Source organism: Anolis carolinensis, chromosome 2 (assembly GCF_035594765.1).
Source record: "Anolis carolinensis isolate JA03-04 chromosome 2, rAnoCar3.1.pri, whole genome shotgun sequence".
In the NCBI taxonomy this organism is placed as follows: domain Eukaryota; kingdom Metazoa; phylum Chordata; class Lepidosauria; order Squamata; family Dactyloidae; genus Anolis; species Anolis carolinensis.
Genome location: NC_085842.1, coordinates 157,565,926 through 157,586,114, shown reverse-complemented (window position 1 = coordinate 157,586,114; position 20,189 = coordinate 157,565,926). Strand labels below are relative to the sequence as shown.

General features: G+C 42.1%; 1 protein-coding gene and 1 non-coding gene across 9 annotated transcripts in view; one reads left to right on the top strand and one right to left on the bottom strand.

Annotated features, from left to right (window-relative positions):
• Window positions 1-2,504: 2,504 nt before the first annotated feature.
• On the bottom strand, window positions 2,505-2,586 carry trnas-cga (transfer RNA serine (anticodon CGA)). The gene has a single exon. It is a non-coding gene; the product is annotated as a tRNA-Ser (tRNA).
• A 6,294-nt stretch (window positions 2,587-8,880) lies between these two features.
• Window positions 8,881-20,189, top strand: part of smarcc2 (SWI/SNF related, matrix associated, actin dependent regulator of chromatin subfamily c member 2) — a 32,639-nt gene continuing 21,330 nt past the window's right edge. For 5 of the 8 annotated variants that reach the window (XM_062970930.1, XM_062970928.1, XM_062970926.1 and 2 more), the window contains exons 1-6: window positions 8,882-9,076; window positions 14,605-14,724; window positions 16,340-16,425; window positions 17,244-17,325; window positions 17,410-17,502; window positions 18,638-18,707. In XM_062970930.1, the coding sequence (XP_062827000.1) occupies window positions 8,966-9,076; window positions 14,605-14,724; window positions 16,340-16,425; window positions 17,244-17,325; window positions 17,410-17,502; window positions 18,638-18,707 (562 nt within the window). In that variant the 5' untranslated portion in view covers window positions 8,882-8,965. Of the gene's footprint in view, window positions 9,077-14,604; window positions 14,725-16,339; window positions 16,426-17,243; window positions 17,326-17,409; window positions 17,503-18,637; window positions 18,708-20,189 lie in introns of all 8 variants that reach the window. The other 3 variants (XM_062970931.1, XM_062970927.1, XM_062970924.1) reach the window with 2 other exon arrangements.

Here is a 20,189-nt window from a genome sequence, read left to right as displayed (position 1 = left end):
ATTGGGTATTTGTGCCAAATTTGGTCCAGTGAATGAAAATACATGCTGCATATCAGATATTTACATTGTAATTCATAACAGTAGTAAAATTACAGTTATGAAGTAGCAACAAAAATAGTGTTATGGTTGGGGTTCACCACAACATGAGGAGCTGTATTAAGGCATTAGGAAGGTTGAGAACTACTGAGTTACAGGATTAAGGAAGGTGCAATCCTATGGTTCTGGAATGCTCAAGGAAAGTAAGCATTTTAGCTCTTTGGGAACAGAGCCTTATTTATTTATTTATTTATTTATTTATTTATTTATTTATTTATGGTCATGTTTCTTATGCTAAACTATAGAATTAATGCAGCTTGACAACCCTTTAACTGCCATAGCTCAGTGCTATGAAATCCTGAGATACTGGACTATTGGATTATGACCTGTTAGGGTCATAACCTATTGGGTAGCAGAGTTTCAGAAATGTTCTTTTAGTTTATTGGGTAATGGAAGATCACTGGGCGCATAAATATCTTGTTTCTATTTGACGCTCTCAGCTGACAAAGATTCAAGTAGACTTCTTTAACATGTTTGTTTTTCTCACAACTTCATGTATTTAAATATACAGGTACATTTCTTGTTAGGTTAAGCTTTAAAACGCTTCAGTTTGTATCTTTAACTTACAGTCTTTAAGTCTTTTCAAAACTGTATTTGTACAGCTTTGTACAACTCTCTTTATTAATTGTCTACTTCCAAGAAACTCAAGCCTCAACTGACTTCTAACTTCCTACACTGGCTTCTGTACCCAAACAGATTCAAGCCTCAACTGCCATTCCTCAACTGTCATCCTTTTTAAACTGCATTCTAAACAGTCTCTGAACTGGTCACATGGTTTGCAGCCCCTCCCACTGCCTCAAGTACAGTAGAGTCTCACTTATCCAACACTCGTTTATCCAACATTCTGGATTATCCAATGCATTTTTTGTAGTCAATGTTTTCAATACATTGTGATATTTTGGTGCTAAATTCGTAAATACAGTAATTACTACATAGCATTACTGCGTATTTAACTACTTTTTCTGTCAAATTTGTTGTTAAACATGTTTTGGTGCTTAATTTGTCAAATCATAACCTAATTTGATGTGTAATAAATTTTTCCTTAATCCCTCATTAACCAACGTATTCGCTTTTTCAACATTCTGCTGGCCCGTTTATGTTGGATAAGTGAGACTCTACTGTATAATATACAGTAGAACTAAGGAAACTGCAAACCAAAGAATTCATACACTTTGGGAAACAAACAACATTATAAACAGACAAAACATTAGAGGAGGCTTGAGAAGGTTGCTATCTCCAACATGGGAGTTGTAGTTCTACACGTTCTTTCGCCTCCTCTGAGTGCTGGTGCCTCAACCAAATTATTAAACCCAAGATTATATAACACTGAGCCATAGCAGTTAAAGCAGTGTTCAAACTGCATTAATTCTACATTGTAGGTGCACCTGTAGATCCAGCATCCAGGTTCTTTGAACCCAACCACAATACATAATGTGATCTTGGGCCAGACATTCACACTTGGCCTTGGCTCACCTCATGGGGCTCTCACAAGAAAAACGTGACGAGGGGAATAGCCAGGTACTCATTGCAGGCAGTGGGGGATCGATACATTCACTAAGAAATATGAGCTTGAATTGGGTTGCTGTGGATTTTCCGGGCTGTATGGCCATGTTCCAGAAGCATTCTCTCCTGAAGTTTTGCCCGCATCTATGGCAGGCATCCTCAGTGGTTGTGAGGTATATTGGAAACTAGGCAAGTGGCGGTTATATATCTCCCAGGATGTGAGAAAGAACTCTTATCTGTTGGAGGCCAGTGTGTATGTTGCCATTGGCCAGCTTGATTAACATTGAATAGCTTGGCAGGTACAAAGCCTGGCTGTTTCCTGCAAGGGGGGGAATCCTTTGTTGAGAGGTGTTAGCTGGCCCTGATTGTTTCATGTCTGGAATTCCCGTCTTCTGAGTGTTGTTCTTTATGCACTGTCCTGATTTTAGAGGTTTTTTTAATACTGGTAGCCAGATTTTCTTCATTTTCATGGTTTCCTCCTTTCTGTTGAAATTGTTCACGTGCTTGTGGATTTCAATGGCTTCTCTGTGTAGTCTGACATGGTGGCTGTCTGCCTCAGGCAAAGGCATCCCAACGGCCAAGGGCCTTTACAGGCGCGCGGCCTCGGCCTCCATCGGATTGGGGTGCTCCTCTTCCACCCCTGAGCCACGGAGCCCCCTCTCGCCTGCTTCATTCAGGGCCTCGGACTCCGCCTTCGAGGGCGGGCCCGCCAATCGCCTCCTCTCCTTCCTTCCCGAAGCGACTGGCGGGCTTGACGCCTCCCCGCAGCCCAGGCTTCCTTCCTTCGCCCGGCATTCTCCCTCTCCGCCGTTTAACGGCTTCCCCTGCGGCCCGCGTTCGCAGCGGCGCCCGTTAAAAGGAGGCGGCTCTTTTTTTTCCCGCCCTCCCCACAAAAACGAGGGCGCCGTCACGAACAGGATTCGAACCTGTGCGGGGAAACCCCATTGGATTTCGAGTCCAACGCCTTAACCACTCGGCCACCGTGACGCTCGGGCCAAGCCTTCGCGGAGCTTCAGCTAGAGAGAGCCGCCCCGCGGTTGGGCAATTCCCTCCCCCTTTTTTGAACGTGGGAGACAGAAAGAAGAAGGAGGAGGAGAAACGCCTCAGACGTATATATTCTCTCTCATGAGAAGGAGATGGAGGGGGACACCACCTCCTCCTTCCCTCCCCCACTCTTAAGTGTTCTTCTCCCTCTCTTTTCCAAGCATCAGCAACAATCAGGACAACAACAACAACAGGGACTCCATTTTCTTTCCTCATCTTCTCCTTGACCTCACCTTTATTCTACCCCAGGCATGGACGAACTTGGGCCTTCTCTCAGGGTGTTTTGGACTTCAACTCCCACCATTCCTTAAGTCTCAGGCCCTTTCCTTTCCCCCCTCAGCCGCAGCGTCTGAGGAGGAAAAGGAAAGGGCCTGAGACTGTTAGGAATGGTGGGAGTTGGAAGTCCAAAACACCTTGAGGGAGGGCCCAAGTTCGCCCATTCCTGTTCTACACTCAGGCATGAAGAACTGCCTCAGAATTCAAGGACAGGTTGAAAAATAACAGGTGTTTCTTGGAGTGATATTGTCTCACGATTTCATGGCAGGCCCTGGTGATTACACTGGGAAAGTTAGAACCGTAGCGGAGAGTTCCACAGATAACCATGGCTTTTGTTTTTTATCAAAAATTTTTGTGAAGGTTCGGAGGAGCCCACAAGGCCTCCGTGGCAAATGGAATGAGGCTCATTCTCTCCCCTTTCTCCCAACTAACCACCCTTGACCTTCCCAGAACCCCTTAGCCACCCTCCAGCCACCATGGGAGCCCCAAGATCCACAGACCCTGCATTTCTCCCCCTTTTTTGTATACAGTACATTTAATGTCTTGCTGGAGCCCTCCGTGGCGCAGTGGGTTAAACCGCTGAGCTGCTGAACTTGCTGACTGAAAGGTTGGTGTTTTGAATCCGGGGAGTTTGAAAACATGCAAATGTGAGTAGATCAATAGGTACCACTGCGGTGGAAAGGTAACGGCGCTCCATGCACTCATGCTGGCCGCATGACCTTGGAGGCGTCTACGGACAACACCGGCTCTTTGACTTAGAAATGGAGATGAGCACCAACCCCCAGAGTTGAACACAACTAGACGTAATGTCAGGGGAAGCCTTTACCTTTACCTAATGTCTTGCTTGCTTCTTCACCTTTCCCCTAGTGACCCCGTGATACTCTAGCTTCTCCCATGGATGCACAGGGTCTCCACAGTCGTCGGGTCCCCCTCAGCACTCATGGATCCCCTCTGTATGCGCCTACCTCGCCCCACGGATACTGGGTCTCTGTGATTGACAGGTCCTTATGTGTGTTTCATTAATATTTCTATATTTTATACTTTGCTATAAAACAGTGGTTCTCTACCTGTGGGTCCCCAGGTGTTTTTGGCCTACAACCCCCAGAAATCTCAGCCAGTTTACCAGCTGTTAGGATTTCTGGGAGTTGAAGGCCAAAACAACTGGGGACCCACAGGTTGAGAACCACTGCTATAAAAATTTGCAGACTGAAGCCACTCAACACGACCTTGGTGACCTTTCATCAGCATTCCTTGACCTGGGAATTCCTTCCAGCAGTTTTCCTGGTCATAACTCATTTACAAAGGACTCAATCACTTATCATCTGTGATCCACACCACCGGCTGTTCAAAACACAACAAGCTTCGGAGTTGATTCACCCTTGTACATCCACTTGGACATTTCAAAAGACACTCTGGAATGGCAGTTCCCAATGGGGAGGAGATCATGCCCTCCTTTCCTCCTTTCCCCTTTTCCCAGGAATGGATTCATAATATCATAATTTTGAACAATATGCTGCTTTTGTATTATAAAGGACACTGGTACAGAGTCACCAGATCTGTGCAATCAGGGTTCATGACAACCATTATCAGGACAATAAAACGCATGGGACTTGATAGCCCCTCATGGTTTGTCCCAGAGTTGAGACAATGTAATCCACTCAGAAAACTGTGTCTTTGTCTGATATTTCCGTCCAGCCTCTCTTCAGCCATTGGAGAGTGCTCCATCTGCATTGGAGGCAAGGAATGCATCCCTATTGGCTGGCAGGTGCCACAGTCCCGCCTCTGTGGGGAATCTTCCCTGATGTCATCAGAGCTTAGCAAATCATGGCCAAGCCAGGTCTAGCTGTGTGGGAACAGGAATTTCAAACTGTGCTGTATAAAAATGTCTGTTTTTCACTGTAATGGTATCTCAGCTTGCTTTGGTAGATACAGTAACTGTTAATGTGGGATTTGTGTATTGATCGTGTTTAAATGCAATTTGTGCCATGCTTGTATTGCAACTGATTGCATCATCCAGATGTACCATAGTGTGGAAAGAGTTAATTGCCAAGAAGCTATGATGACCTTGATGTGTGGCTGGAACTAGGGAGTATCCAGACACAAGTGTTTGTGCATACTGATTCCGTCAATTCAGTCGAGTTCTGTCTGCCTAGGAGTTGAGTTCTGTCTGCCTAGAGTTTGAGTCCTGTGTTCATTTGTTGTCTGTTAGTCTGTTTGTGTTGATACAGTAAAACTTTGTAAATAGTTTTACCAACGTCAATGAATGTCTCTTCGTTCTGCGCTCCACTGCTTCCATCCAACTACTGCTGCGTTGCAAATACTCTGACAGTAACTGCGAGCTGGCATCACTTTCAGCTGACTGAATAAAATAAATCAGTGGCTTCTTCAACTTGGTGAGATTTATTCGGGAACATCAGGCTTCTTCGTCTCCACAGGCACCTAAAGGACAGCCTGTCACCGGTACCAGTATCTGAGTATCAGAATTCGGTATCTTCGCTTCAGCTTTCGCTATCCACAGCTTGGATCTCACTATCCGCAGCCGTTTTAAATTGCTTTGTTTCACTGGGACCAAACTGCTTCCCATCAGTCTCTCAGAGCATTGCTTTACTCTCAACTCAAGAACAGAAAATAAAATGTCTGTGAACACAAAAGAGATTTAAAGATGGGCTCAAAGCTTGCATTAAAAAAAGATGGAATAAACACCAAGAACTTGGAAGTCAGGGCACTTGAGTGTTTAACTTGAGGTCAGCTATTACTAACAGTCCTGTGGATTTCAAAGAAGCACATATAGAGGGTGAAAGGGAGAAATGTGTCAAGAGGAAGCGCACATCAAGCCAACCCTTATTGGGAATGCCTTCCACCTGGAAATGTATATCCTCATTGCGAGAGAACATCCACAATAGGTCTTTAGTCATAGACCCGCCACCAAGCTTCTACTTCTGGAAGAGAATCAGACTGGAGTGGTCACCCATAATCGTGACTACTGTATTTATACTTCACCACCAATGATAGGTTGAGCATCCCTTATCTGAAATATTTTAAAATTGTCCCCTTGGATGGCTGGACTCCTGACACCTTTGCTTTCTGATGGTTCAGTGTACACAAAGTTTTGGGTACAAAATTGTCAAAAACATATCATATACACATAATCTGAAGGTAATTTTATAACAAGGTGTGGATGGAACATCAATGAATTTAGTGTTTAGACTTTGGTCCCATCTACATGCTATCTCATCATGTACAAGAATTGTTATTCCAAAATCCAAAAGAAAGAAAAGACCCAAACACTTGCAGTCCCAAAGCATTTCAGATAAGGAAGACTCTGAATGCACCTGCACTATAGCATTAAACATAGTTTGACACCACTTTAACAGCCAGTGGTCAGTGCTATGGAATTATGGGAGCTGTAGCTTTACAAAGTCTTCAGTCTTCTCTAATACAGAGTACTGCATTAGCACTGTACATTGGGTTACCTCTTGTACCAAGTTCAGAAATTCCTAATAGTTGAAAACATGGCAGCCAGACAGGTTACAGAAACATCTAGGAGTGAACATATTACACCTATCCTAAAGTCTATCCACTGGCAGCCAACTAGTTTCCGGGCAAAGTACAAGGGGTTGGTTTTGACCTTTAAAGCCCTACATGGTTTGGGTCCAGGTTACCTACAGGATCGCTTTCTCCTGTACAATCTGCTCCTTAGGTCATTTAGCTTCTCTGGAAGACACGTCCTTGAACCAACCAGAACCTGACTGGCAACTGTAACCCAGATAATATTTTAATTGGCTTCCCCATGACTGCCAGAAGAGTGAGATCCAACAAATAAACAAGGTGTCAGAATTTAAAATGCATCTGAAGACCCATCTCTTTCAGCAGGCCTACCTAGTCAACTTTCAATCATGAGTTTTAATTTGCATTCTATTGCCATGTGTCAATTCTGTAGCTGTGTTTGGTATAGGTTTTCATATACAGTATATGTGTGTGTGTGTTTTAGCTATGGAATTTAGTAATTTATTGTATTTTTATTTTTATTTTTGTTGAATTTCCGGTCCGGCTTGCCTGTCCTAATGCATCACCCCTATGAGCAAGTTAGAACATAAAATCTACTGGAGAGGGCCTGCTCTCTGTCCCGCTGCCTTTGCCGGTGCGATTGGTGGGGACAAGGGACGAGGCCTTCTCGGTGGTGGCCCCTCAGCTGATGAACTCCCTCCACTGGGAGATCAGATTGGCCCTCTCCTTCCTAACTTCTAGGAAACAACTTAAGACCTGGTTATTTAAAAAGGCATTTGGTGAATGACAGAAACATGGAAATATGGAAGTAGTTAAAGATAACCTCGGGATTGTTGCAAGGCCTAAATGTTTTATGCATTGTGTCTGACTGTTGTTTTATAGTTTTATAATTTTAATGTTTTAATTTATTGTTCTTGTTGCTTGATAAGTGATGTTTTATATATGTAATGCATTAAATGTTGCCACTGATTATGTTGGGAACCACTCTGAGTGCCAACCTAGCAGTTCGAAAACATGCAAATGTGAGTAGATCAATTGGTACTGCTTCAGCAGGAAGTTAACAGCGCTCCATGCAGTCATGCCAGCCACATGACCTTGGAGGTGTCTTTGGACAATGAGGCTCTTCGGCTTAGCAATGGAGATGAGCACCAACCCCCAGAGTCAGACATGACTAGACTTCATGTGAGGGGAAAACCTTTATCTTTACTAGGGGTGGGAAAAGTGGTATATAAGTGCAATAAATAAATAAATAAATTCCCATCCTCCAGCGAGGGAAGGCGGGTAATAAATAAAATGTATGATTTTTTTACGCCAGGAGTGACTTGAGAAACTGCAAGTCGCTTCTGGTGTGAGAGAATTGGCTGTCTGCAAGGATATTGCCCAGGGGACACCCAAATATTTGATGTTTTACTATCCTTGTGGGAGGCTTCTCTCATGTCCCAGCATGGGCAGCTGGAGCTGACAGATGGGAGCTCACCCACTCTCTCTGGATTTGAACCACCAACCTGTTGGTCAGCAGTCCTACCAGCACAAGAGTTTAACTCAGGCATGAGCAAACTTTGGCTCTCCAGGTATTGTGGGAGTTGGAGTCCAAAACACCTGGAGGGCCGAAGTTTGCCCATGCTTGGTTTAACCCCTTGCACCACTGGAGGCTCCATGTAAGATGGTGATGAGGATGATTACTGGGGGGGGGGGGTAACGAAATACAGCTTCCAATATTCCTCAACATTAAGCTATGACAGTTCAAGTGGGACCAAACTGCATTGCCATGGAAAGGGCAGTGTTTGTCTGCTACAGGCTGCCTTTGACCTCAGCTCCTGGTGCCTGGCTCCTTGCAGACTCAGGCCCTGACTACCTGGCTGAAGCAAGGCCCAGCAGAAACACCTGCTGCCTCCAGAGGCTGGGACATAAAAGGAGGATGCTGGCATGGGCTCAGTCACCCAGCACCATCCAAGACAGCCAAAGAATACCTTAAGATCATGATGGGGAGGGGGAGGGGGGCTAGTAGGGTGTATCTAGATGCTGTTTTAAGTTTTAATATATCAATGGTTTTAAATTGTGTTTATATGTTTATTGTTTCTATTATTTTATGTTTTTTTATTTTCTTTGTATAATGAGGCATTGAATTTTTGCCTAAATGTATATTGTATGCCGCTCTGAGTCCCCTACGGGGTGAGAAGAGCGGGATAGAAATGAAGATGATGATAATAATAATAATTGCCTCCACAGCACACATGCATCCTGGCCCTCCTGCCTTGGCCGGCTTGCTACCCGGGTCTCTTGGTAATTACTCTTTTCCACGGCTAGGGCGCACGCGGGCTCAGGCTAGTTCAGGCGAGCCGGCGCATCGGGGCCAACAGGGGTCGCTGTGCTCGAGGGCCGCGCCTGGGCGAGGGAGGGAGCGAAGGCTTGGGCGCGCGGGAGGGCCTGGCCCGGCAGAGGGCGCTGCGCGTCTCCTGCTTCTTCGGCCGAAGCGGCGTCCAGAGACGAAGGCGGCGCGGCCCAGGCCGGCGGCGGCGCTGCTGCTGCTGCTGCGAAAATGGCGGTGCGGAAGAAGGACGGCGGCCCCAACGTCAAGTACTACGAGGCCTCGGACACCGTCAGCCAGTTCGACAGCGCGCGGGTCTGGCTGGGCAAGAACTACAAGAAGGTAGGCCTGGATTGGGCCTGCTGCGCCTGGCCGGATTGCCATCGGGGAGGCCTTTCAGGAGCTCGGCCGGCCTGTTAGGAGAATGGGGAGAGGTAGGGGCTGGAGACCTTAGGGAAGGGGAAAAGGGAAGGAAGGTGATGGGCATCGGAGGGACGCCGGCCCCCCTCCCCACCCTGCCTTCTATGGGGACCGAAGATGGGAGGAAGGGGTCCTTAAAACTGCACGTCTTGTATCTAAGTCTCCTCCTTGGCCCCACCAGCAGTGCCCACATTTATTACTCCCTTTCCATCAGGAATCAGCCCTCTTTCTATCACCAGAAAAGAGACCCCCCCCCTTTTTTTTGAGCAATCGTCATCGTCTCAATTTCAAGGTGGCAGGCACGTTTCTTTGACATCTTCGCGCCTGGTGCCCTATTGTCCTTTGCCCCAAGATCAAGCCATTCTCCTGCCATTCATTCGTTCCCAGCCTTCTCTACAGATCCCTTCAGTACCTGACACTGAAACTTTCATTCATTGAGCCATTTACTTGACCTTGCCTTTTTGTTTTTGTTTTTAACGCAGGATGGGTCAGAAGTCACAAAGGGTGCCTATATATGTATACTGTACGTGATGCAATCGTATTGGGTGATATTTATGAGATTTGATTTTTCACACGTAATGTAAATTTGTTGTCGAAGGCTGTGAGTTTTCCGGGCTGTATGGCTATGTTCCAGAAGCATTCTTTCCTGACCTTTTGCCTGCATCTATGGCAGGCATCCTCAGAGGTTGTGAGGTCTGTTGGAAACTAGGCAAGTGGGGTTTATATATCTGTGGAATAATGTCTAGGATGGGAAAAAGAATTATTGTCTGTTTGAGGCAAGTGTGAATGTTGCAGTTGGCAACCTTGATTTGCATCAAATAGCCTTTCAGCTTCAAGTTCTGTCTGCTTCCTTACTGGGGGAATCCTTTGTTGGGAGCTGTTAGCTGGCCCTGATTGTTTCTTATCTGGAATTCCTGTTTTCAGAGTCTTGTTCTTTATTTACTGTCCTGATTTTAGAGCTTTTTAATACTGATAGCCAGATTTTGTTCATTTTCATGGTTTCCCCCTTTCTGTTGAAATTCTCAATATGCTTGTGGATTTCAAAGAATGCTTCTGGAACATGACCATACAGCCCGGAAAACTCACAGCAACCTAATGTAAATTTATTTTCATATACAGTACTGTATATGATGCTTTGGTATTAGGTGCCATTTTTGAGATTGGATTTTTCACATGTAATGTACATGTACAGGAGCCCCGGTGGCGAAGTGCGTTAAAGCACTGAGCTGGAGACTGAAAGGTCCCAGGTTCAATCCCCGGGAGTGGCGTGAACGCCCGCTGTTAGCTCCAGCTCCTGCCAATTTAGCAGTTCAAAAACATGCCAATGTGAGTAGATCAATAGGTACCGCTCCGGCGGGAAGGTAACGGCGCTCCATGCAGTCATGCTGACCACATGACCTTGGAGGTGTCTACGGACAACGCCGGCTCTTCAGCTTAGAAATGGAGATGAGCACCAACCCCCAGAGTCAGACATGACTGGACTCAACGTCAGGGGAAAACCTTTTACCTTTTATCTAATGTACATTTATTTCCTATATATATGATGCTATGGCATTTTATACTAAACATTTAAAAATGGTGGGATAAAGTATTAAAATCCTTTTGTGACTTTTGGCCCACCCTGTACCTTCGAATTGCTTTTCTTTCTCCTGGAGTAGCCTCAGTCCCTTTCCTTCCTGCTGGAGATATGTTCTTTGGCATGCAGAACTCTTAATGTTTGCTATTTTGAAATGGGATGTGCTGGTTTATTCCCTTACAAGAGATTTTTCAATAACCTCTTTTGGGCATCCAGCCTTGCTTTCGTTTATTTGTTCAAATGTCAGCAGAAATCAGAATGCATTGTGTGTTGCAGTTTAGAAGTGGGGTTGTATTGAAGGAAAACATGTCTGTTGTTTTATGCTGGCCAGTGTTATTGGATGTTGAATCCCCGATACTTTCAATGTTTTTGTCCATCCCTGTAATTTGTTAAGAGGAGCCAATGACCCAGAGATTGATGTGAAAGCTGTTTTTAATTCCCCCTATAGAAATGCACCTCTTCATAGAGGAGGTGGGAACTTGGGTTGCAAAGTTCTATGTTATGGTCCCCACACAGCTTTTTCAGTTGCTGGCACATGAAGAAGAATGGTCCAGCTAGTTTCCTCCCTTAAATGCTTTGCACTTTGACAGCTGCTTCCGTTCCACACGCTGCTGCCCAGGACTTGATTCCCAGGCTCTTACCTTTGACCTTCCAAGTGAGAGAGAGAGAGTATGCCTCAGTCCCCAGACAATGCACTGTGTTTGGAATGACAGCTCTGACCCCGTGCTCACCGCTTCCCTGCAATCAAGTTTGAATCTCTTGCCAACTGCCCTAGTTATTTGCAACCAAAACTCAAGGCTGAATCTACACTGCCAAGTAATATACAGTGTTCCCTCACTACTTCGCAGTTCACTTTTCGTGGATTCGCTGTTTTGCGGTTTTCAATAAAGTCTAAAAGACTATTATAAATCATAAAAAATTACAATTTACAGCCTAAGGAAGGGAGGAAGGAGAAGCCAAAGGGAGGGAAAAGGAGCCCAAGTGGAAACAGGAGGAGAAGAAGGCGATTTATCAACACACAATTGGTTGATAAAGACATAAAATAGTGTATAACTACTAAAATAATGTATAGATATTAAAATAAATATAGCGTCCCTACTTCACAGATTTTCACATTGCGGGTGGTCCTGGAACCTAACCCCAGCAATAAGTGAGGGAACACTGTAGTGGGAAATGCATTGCATGGTTAGTGTAGACCCGTACAATGCAGTTTGAACTGCATTGATCTACATTATATGGGTCTGTATTGAGCAGGGGTCCTCAAACTTTTTAAGTGGAGGGCCGGTTCATGGTCCTTCAGATTGTTGAGGGGCCGAATTATCATTTGAAAAAAATACATGAACAAATTCATATGCACACTGCACATGTCTTATTTGTAGTGCAGAAAAAACCCCCCAACAACAATTATTTATTTATTTATTTGCTACATTTATACCCCACCCTCTCTCACCCCGAAGGGGACTTAGAGCAACTTACAAGTTGTATGTACATACAATATATTATATTATTAGCATAGCACAATATTAGCATTATATATTACTATATTGTACTATACCACTATTTCATAATATTATTAGTAATATTACATTTAATATATAACATATAATTAATATTATTATATTATACAATATTATTATATTGTATTATTATTAGCCACCCTGAGTCCCCTATTGGGTGAGAAGGGTGGGGTAGGAATACTATAATAAATAAATAAATAAATATTATGTTGTATTACATTATAATATTATTATCAATATGTATACACAATATATTATATTATTACCATAGCACAATATTGGTAAATGAAAGAACAATACAATATTTAAAAATAAAAACAATTTTAACCATCATACTCTAAACCTATCAGGATTTCAATGGGAAGTGTGGTCCTGCTTCTGCCCAATGAGATAGTCAAGTAAGATTGTTGTTGTTGTGTGCCTTCAAGTCATTTCGGACTTTGGGTGAGCCTAAGTTTAAAAGTGAGGGCGGGGGCCAGGTAAATGACCTTGGAGGGCCGCATCCGGCCCCCGGGCCTTAGTTTGGGGACCCCTGGTATTGAGTATATCATGCAGTTCAAACTGTATCATGTGGTAGTGTAGATCCATCTCAGAAGGAGGTCTCTTTGTAGACCCTATATTATTATAGCAAGTAACTTTTTCTGTTTTGATGGTGTTTCCAGACAAACTGAGAAAGATGTTTGAATGAGGGCTATTTAGGGATAGTGGGTTTCTTACCATGCTCAGCCCTCCCCACTTCAGACCAACGTAATGCTTCAGTTATTGTTAAGACAGAAATGGGACCCATCTACTAGTGATGCATGAAAATAATAAACCTCTCTTAAGAAAGATGAAGGTCTGTGTTGATGATAATGTTATACAGTATTGATACGATGTGTTGTTAAAGGCTTTCATGGCCAGAATCCCTGGGTTGCTATGAGTTTTCGGGGCTGTATGGCCATGTTCCAGAAGCATTCTCTCCTGACATTTCACCCACATCTATGGCAGGCATCCTCAGAGGTTGCCTACCACAGATGTGGGTGAACTGTCAGGAGAGAGTGCTTCTGGAACATGGCCATAGAGCCCTGAAAACTCACAGCAACCCAGTATTGATACATACTTGCTATAAATATTGAGCTGACAAAGAAAAATGCTTTAAAAACAACACTTCTTAGCTGGTTGCTGTGTGTTGAATGATTATATGAGAATAAAAGTTGTTGGGAGTACAGCACAGCTTTTGTTTTGATAGGATTGTATTGTTGATCTTGAATATGACTGGCTTTGCCTAATAGTCTTCTTCACTCCCCCAAAGGCTGAAATTGTGTCCATGCCATTTAATAAGGAAAGAGGGATGGAAAGATCTTAATCTCCCATCCACCCAACATTGCTCTAATAAGCAAGCAGATGATATAGACTAGAAATAGTAGGGCAGCAGAAAAGGCAAAATATGAAATCAGGATTTTGGTGAACTGCTTGCACAATCTGTTGCATAGTATCTTTATGTACAACCATTTATATTTGTACAATTACTTATCTCTTAGCGTGGTGAGTTTTGAGTGCTGAGATTCCAAAGTAGGTTTTTTTTGGGCAGAAGGAACACAATTCTTAGGCTCAGTATGTTCAAAGAGTAATAATTTGAATTATGTCAGATTTTTGACAATTGTATCATAGAAATGGAATTTAAAGCTTTCTTCCTGCATCCTTTTTTCCCATGGTAGTGCTGTAGAATTATTTAAAAATGCTGAAATGTCCCCATTTATGTGCCACCATACCTGATATTAGTTTCTAAGAGAGCTGAAGCAGATCTAGAGCTGGAAGTCCATGTTTAAAACCGCTGGAGGCTGAAACCAGCTGTGTCCAACAATTACAGCATATTGCACTCTGGGCTGAATTTAAGTTACATTGTGACCACTATTATTTACCTTCCTGCCCTCAGTGTGTTTCAGATTGAAGCCTTACCTAATAAATATAACTATTACAAAGAATAGAAAATGATTCCTGCTTTGTAAAAGGCTCTCTCTACTTTTAACTGTAATCTAGAAACAAATCCTTTTTATGTGTGCTGCATATGTTTCTTCTTCCTTTTCCTATTTCCCATCTCAAAATACAAAGAAAAAAGCAGTGGTAGCAGGACTAGTGCCATCCTCTTTAGGTCATAGTATAATCCAGTTGTTAAATGTAATAATCAACAGTGAGAATTTTGAGAACTGTACTCTAAAAAAGAAACTTTCCCAAGATCTGACCTTGAGCCATAGTTGACGATGAGGTGTTGTACATGTTGCCTGCCTATGGCACATACATGTTTTACTGTCTTGTAAGGGAGTAAATTAGGGGCTTTAGGTAGCATTCCTTTAAAGCCTGAAACCTTATTTCCACAGTACATCCAAGCAGAACCACCTACTAATAAGTCATTGTCCAGCCTAGTGGTGCAGCTACTACAGTTCCAAGAGGAAGTTTTTGGAAAGCACGTCAGCAATGCACCGCTCACAAAATTACCGGTGAGTGCTTCAGTCTTCTTAATCTCTGTGTGGTAGATGAAGAAAAGCATCTTCTACTGAGCCAATCATATCAGGAACTGGATTATGTTCTTAAACCGAATCAAGGATCATCTAGCCCTTTCCTAGCATGCCTGAGGAATGGCAGATTACGATATTTGAAAGATATCTCTCTGGAATGTCTCCATGTTCTTTATTCTCGTAAACAATGGCCTAGTAGGCTGAGATCTGGACTTCAGCAATACTTACAATAGCTATAAGTATTATCTAAGGTTAAAAATAACCTTCAGGCATTCAGAAAATGAACGTATTGATGTGTGTCCTTTCTAGCTGATGTTAGAGTTCATTGCATGTGGGGAAAAATTACCTGAGGAAATATTTACAAGAAAAGAATACATGACACCCTATCATGCTGGCCAAAATCTAGCAGCTTAACATACTGCTATTTGTATAATGTATGGAACAGCTCTGAGCCCCTTAACTGTAGGTAATAGAGGGTTGAGCATACAAAGTACACATTTTGCTGGAACTTTGTGGGATTACATGGTACCTGCTGCTCTTGCACCTGTGGGCCTTCCAGTGGCGTCTGGTTTCAGAATTCTGGACCAGTAGTTCATTATTCTGATCCAGCAGGATTCCTATAATGTTTTTAGGATGAGAATTATTATTTAACGCCATCTGGAGATCGTTCCCCTCCCCCTCCCTTTTGCTTCCCATCCTCTTTCAAAGCTTACAAATTAACTGTTTATGTTGTAATAAAAGTAGACCATTCTAATACAACACAATTTTTCCAAGGACCAACATTTGCACCAGAGGAGAAGCGGGTGGCCTATAGGTCAGATTTAGCCTACATTGTGCTTGGATCTAGTCCATATCATCCATTGTTTCTCTCCTCCATGCATGGAGCATTTAGGCTTAGAAAGAGGTTTCATGTGTGCAAATGGAAAAAAATTTTCATGCTTGTTTGCAGGTAGGAATTTTCAGGATACAGTAAATAGAACTTTCCTTTCCCAGTGTCTTGCAGTTCTCCTAAAACATCTCTCCTCCTCCTTTCTGTTGTTCTATGAAATTAAGCTTAGAGGAAAAAACAATTCCATTTGTGCAAATGGAAACTTTTTCGTAAGTCTGTTTGTTCTGCAGAGCCAAAGAAATGGGGATTTGAAGTGAAAGGTGGAGAGGAGAAATGCAAGAAAATGTATGGATGTGTGTCAGAGGGAAAGAAGACAGTACAGTACAGAATGCAGTGAGGGTGTAATTCTTAACTCCTTAAGTACCAGTTCATAGCTTCTATGCAGTAGGGATATTATAATTCAGTTCCCAAATGTTGGGTTCAGTTTTTCAGTTTCTTTTTAAAACATCTTTTGCTTTTATTACTTTGTCAATTATCAAATAATTTAGCTTTGTTCAAGTCGCTTTCCTCGGCTTTACAATCTCCCTCTTGGTTTGATAATGTACTGATCTTTTTGAGCCACATATTTATCCTTCATAGTTAATATCAGACCCATTTTCAAGGGTACTCTAAATTATGTTTTGCTCCATACGAATCACTGAGTAACTCATGAGGTTTTCTGTTGAGCAGAAACATATGATCTAACCTGGCTTCCTTTGCCTCTTATAGATAAAATGCTTCTTAGATTTCAAAGCTGGTGGTGCCCTGTGTCACATCCTTGCAGCAGCATATAAATTTAAAAGTGACCAAGGATGGTAAGTCCTCTTTTTGTTCTCACTGCATCCCATAGTAGGTCTGGGAGCTTTGTTATGTATACCTGTAGGACTACATTTGCTGGTTTTGTACAGAAATGAATGAGTGCTTTATTAGTGTTTTTCAAGCAAAGGACTTCCAAATATTGAAAATTATGTGTTGAGGGAATTGCTAATACTAGTTTATCTCCCACTTCCACCCGTTCCATTTGCCATAGGGTAGCTTTATAAAATACTGTAAATTTGTGAGTTTTAAACTTGTTACATTCTTCTGTTAATAAACCTTATTAAATATACATTTCTCCCTCTAGTGGCTAATAATACATAGACATCCACTTTCACCATTTCAAGAGCAATAGATGTTTTAAATCTGTTGCAGTGTTTTGCGACTCTTTAAAAACCAGCACATGCATTATGTTTTAAGATTTTGGACAGTAAATCTATGAAAGCTATGCTATAATATATTTGGTGCTTTTGGATCTTTTTCTGTTCCTAATATACAAACTTGAGTTCAATATGTAAATCAGTGAAAGTGGTGCTGTGATAGTGTCATTACATATTTCATGCTGAGCATTGCTCAGCATATAAAGCAGTAAGCCTGGAGATGATGCCATGGGTGTGTAGTGAAGCCTTATATATGTGAATCTTCCAGTTAGGGTGCATAGTACTAAGTGCTACTCCGTGACTTTATTTGCTTTTTCCATTTTCTGGTATTAGGCTCTGTAGCAATTCTTCCCTGTCTGCTCACTTGTAAAGTAGACTATTTGTGAGGTGTAGATTGTGACTTTTATGAAGTTTTAATGTCATTTTCTTTCAATAAGGCGGCGTTTCGATTTCCAGAATCCATCACGGATGGACCGCAATGTGGAGATGTTCATGACCATTGAAAAATCTCTGGTGCAGGTAAACAGACTTGGTTATCTTTCTTAACCTACAGTTTAGAATCCATTCCTTCTGTTCATTTGTGTAATTAATTCCTTTTTCCAGAACAATTGTCTCTCCAGGCCTAACATCTATTTGCACCAAGATATTGACCCTAAATTGCAGGCCAAGCTGAAAGACATCATCAAACGACACCAGGTGAGTGAGACTGTAGAACAGTGCTGTGTGTATAGGTCGAAATGTTTGAACTTGCAGCAGTCTTGTTTGCTTTGAGATCCAAAATATATAAGTGAATACTGATGTGTTTTCTAACATAACCTACCTCTCTTTCGAGAAAGAACTTGTACTTCAATAACTTTCCACGGAGGGACGAGGGCTCCAAGAAGTCTCCTTTCCTTAATTTTTCTTAAAATAAAGTGAAACATTAATAGAAACTAACTTGATTCATAAAAGAGGACATAATCTTTCAGTAGCCTTCTGCTAATTAGTCATTTAAAGGTCACTTTCCCCTAAGTCTCTGTGAAATTAAAAGTTACACAGGCAGGCAGTTTCACAACAGCATATTGAAGATCTCTAATAATAGCAGCAGAGCAGGATGTTCTTAATTACAAATATTGATTCTATACAAACAAACATTGGTAAAGTGGAACCTCTACTTCAGAGATTTCCAACTTGAGAGCATTTTGAGTTAAGACATGTTGCTCTGCCCAGGTTTCGCCTTGACATATGAGTAGCATTTTTAGTTAAGAGCTAGTGCCAGAGGATATCCTCGCGCCAGAGTACAGGGCTTCAGGGCTCACGCTCCTGTCTGTTTTTGGAGATTGCTGTCCACTTTGCTCTTGTCCACTTTGAGGAACCTTGGCTTAGTTGATTTTTTATAGTTTTTATTCCTGGTATGTTTGGCTTCATGAAGAGAGAATAAGAGAACAGGAGAGAGAGCAAGACAGGGAAGGAGGCTGGAGTGATTACAGTATGAAGAAAATGATGCTTCTGCTTCTTTACTTTGTGCTTTGTTCTTCCTTACCACAACTTTGTTCTTATACCATTTTAAAGCTGATCTTTATTTGTTCCATGTGAATGTGCATTTCTACATTATTTGTTATTCATACAGTACATTCAAGTTCAAGTTCACTTTATTACGGTCAATGACCAGCTCATAAGAGTGGGGTGGGGGGCTGGAACGCATTAATAGCATATCAATGCATTTCAGTGGGAAAATGCTTTATATGGCAGTGTAGCTGTAACCACAATTGTCTTCCATTCTTGTCACCTTTCTGCTACTGCTACTCTCCTAGAAATCTGGTCTTTGTAAACCTTTTTGATCTCTTTTCAGGGAACGGTAACTGAAGATAAGAATAATGCTTCCCATATTGTGTTCCCAGTTCCTGGTAGCCTGGAAGAAGGTGAGACTTCACTGTGTCTTTTGGGCAGAGAAATTGTGAAATTTTGACTTTAATCTTAACCTTGCATAGTCATTGGCTGTTGTTTGATAGATTATGTCTTGCATCTAGGCATGCTTCTGAACAGTAAAGAGAATGTATTGCTGTTAGATTTTACTGTCCTCAGCAAACATACCTGTGATGTAGTTTCCAGATAGTGATGAAGACAGTCATCACCAACAATAACAATCACAATTAGATACAGAGGCTCAACAATATCATGGTGCTTCCCACTTTCCTGGCTGCATAATACGAGCATGCAATTTGTGAGCATGAGAGTAAACACCCATGGATACCTAGTTTTTAAACGTTTTTCCTGTTTAAGAATGCAGTCCTTCACTCTAAGCCAATGGTTCTCAACCTGTGGGTGTTTTGGTCTACAACTTCTAGAAATCCCAGCCAGCGTTCCAGGTATTAGGATTTCTGGGAATTGAAGGCCAAAACATCAGGGGACCCACAGGTTGAGAACTATTGCTCTAGGCGAATATAACTTTCTCAGGTAAGATGCCTTATGCATGTTGAAATTATACTTTTTATATTCTAATATTTGTTAGATGTTTCTTGAGATACATTTTTTTTTACTTTTATTTTGATCCGACTTAGAAGTTTCCATTTATATCTTTTCTTACCAGTCAGCAGATGTCCCTCTACCCTGTTGAATCTGAAAACAGAATTTGTTTGTGATAGTAGTCTTGTAGAATACCCAGGAGTCCAATAAACAATATTGTGCAAAGAGTTCCTTGGAAAAAGATCTGTGGCCTTTATGATTTGTTGAAATTGCTAATGGAGGAAGAGAGTCGGGCACAGTGATGAGAGAAGCAGAGATTTTTCTCTCTTAAAACTCATAGGTCTCCTCTTTTATAAAACCAGTCTCTCTTTTTGATACTGACAAATATCTGTTAGTACAAGTTGAGTATCCCTTATCTGGAAATCCAAAACCCTCAATTTACCACTGATTGGCCCATTGGTGGCTGAAATAATGACATCTTTACTTTCTGATGGTCCAGTGTATATTTCATGCAAAAAATTTATATGTTTAGACTTGAGTCCCATCTTCAATTTATCTCATTATATATGCAAATATTCCAAAATTATATAGATATAAACATATATTCGCATACATATGAGAAAAGCAAAGCACTTCTGGTCTCAAACATTTCTGATTGGGGTATTCAGTCTGTAGCAGACCAGAAGAAGACATGTCTTTCTTCACTGTCTTTTAGAATCACATAGCTGGGTATTCTGCGCCAGCGCAGAGCACTGTTCAGAACCTTCTAGAATCACTAGGCAGAAAAGTTTTGGCGATAATCCCGCCCACCATCCCAAGACTATATAAGGCTCGGTTGATGCTGAAACCTCTCAGTTAATTTTGTCCACGCTGCAGCCACTTTCAGGAACTACGCTCTTCAAGGTCATTAGTCTTTTTGAAATTTATTGCTTCTAAAA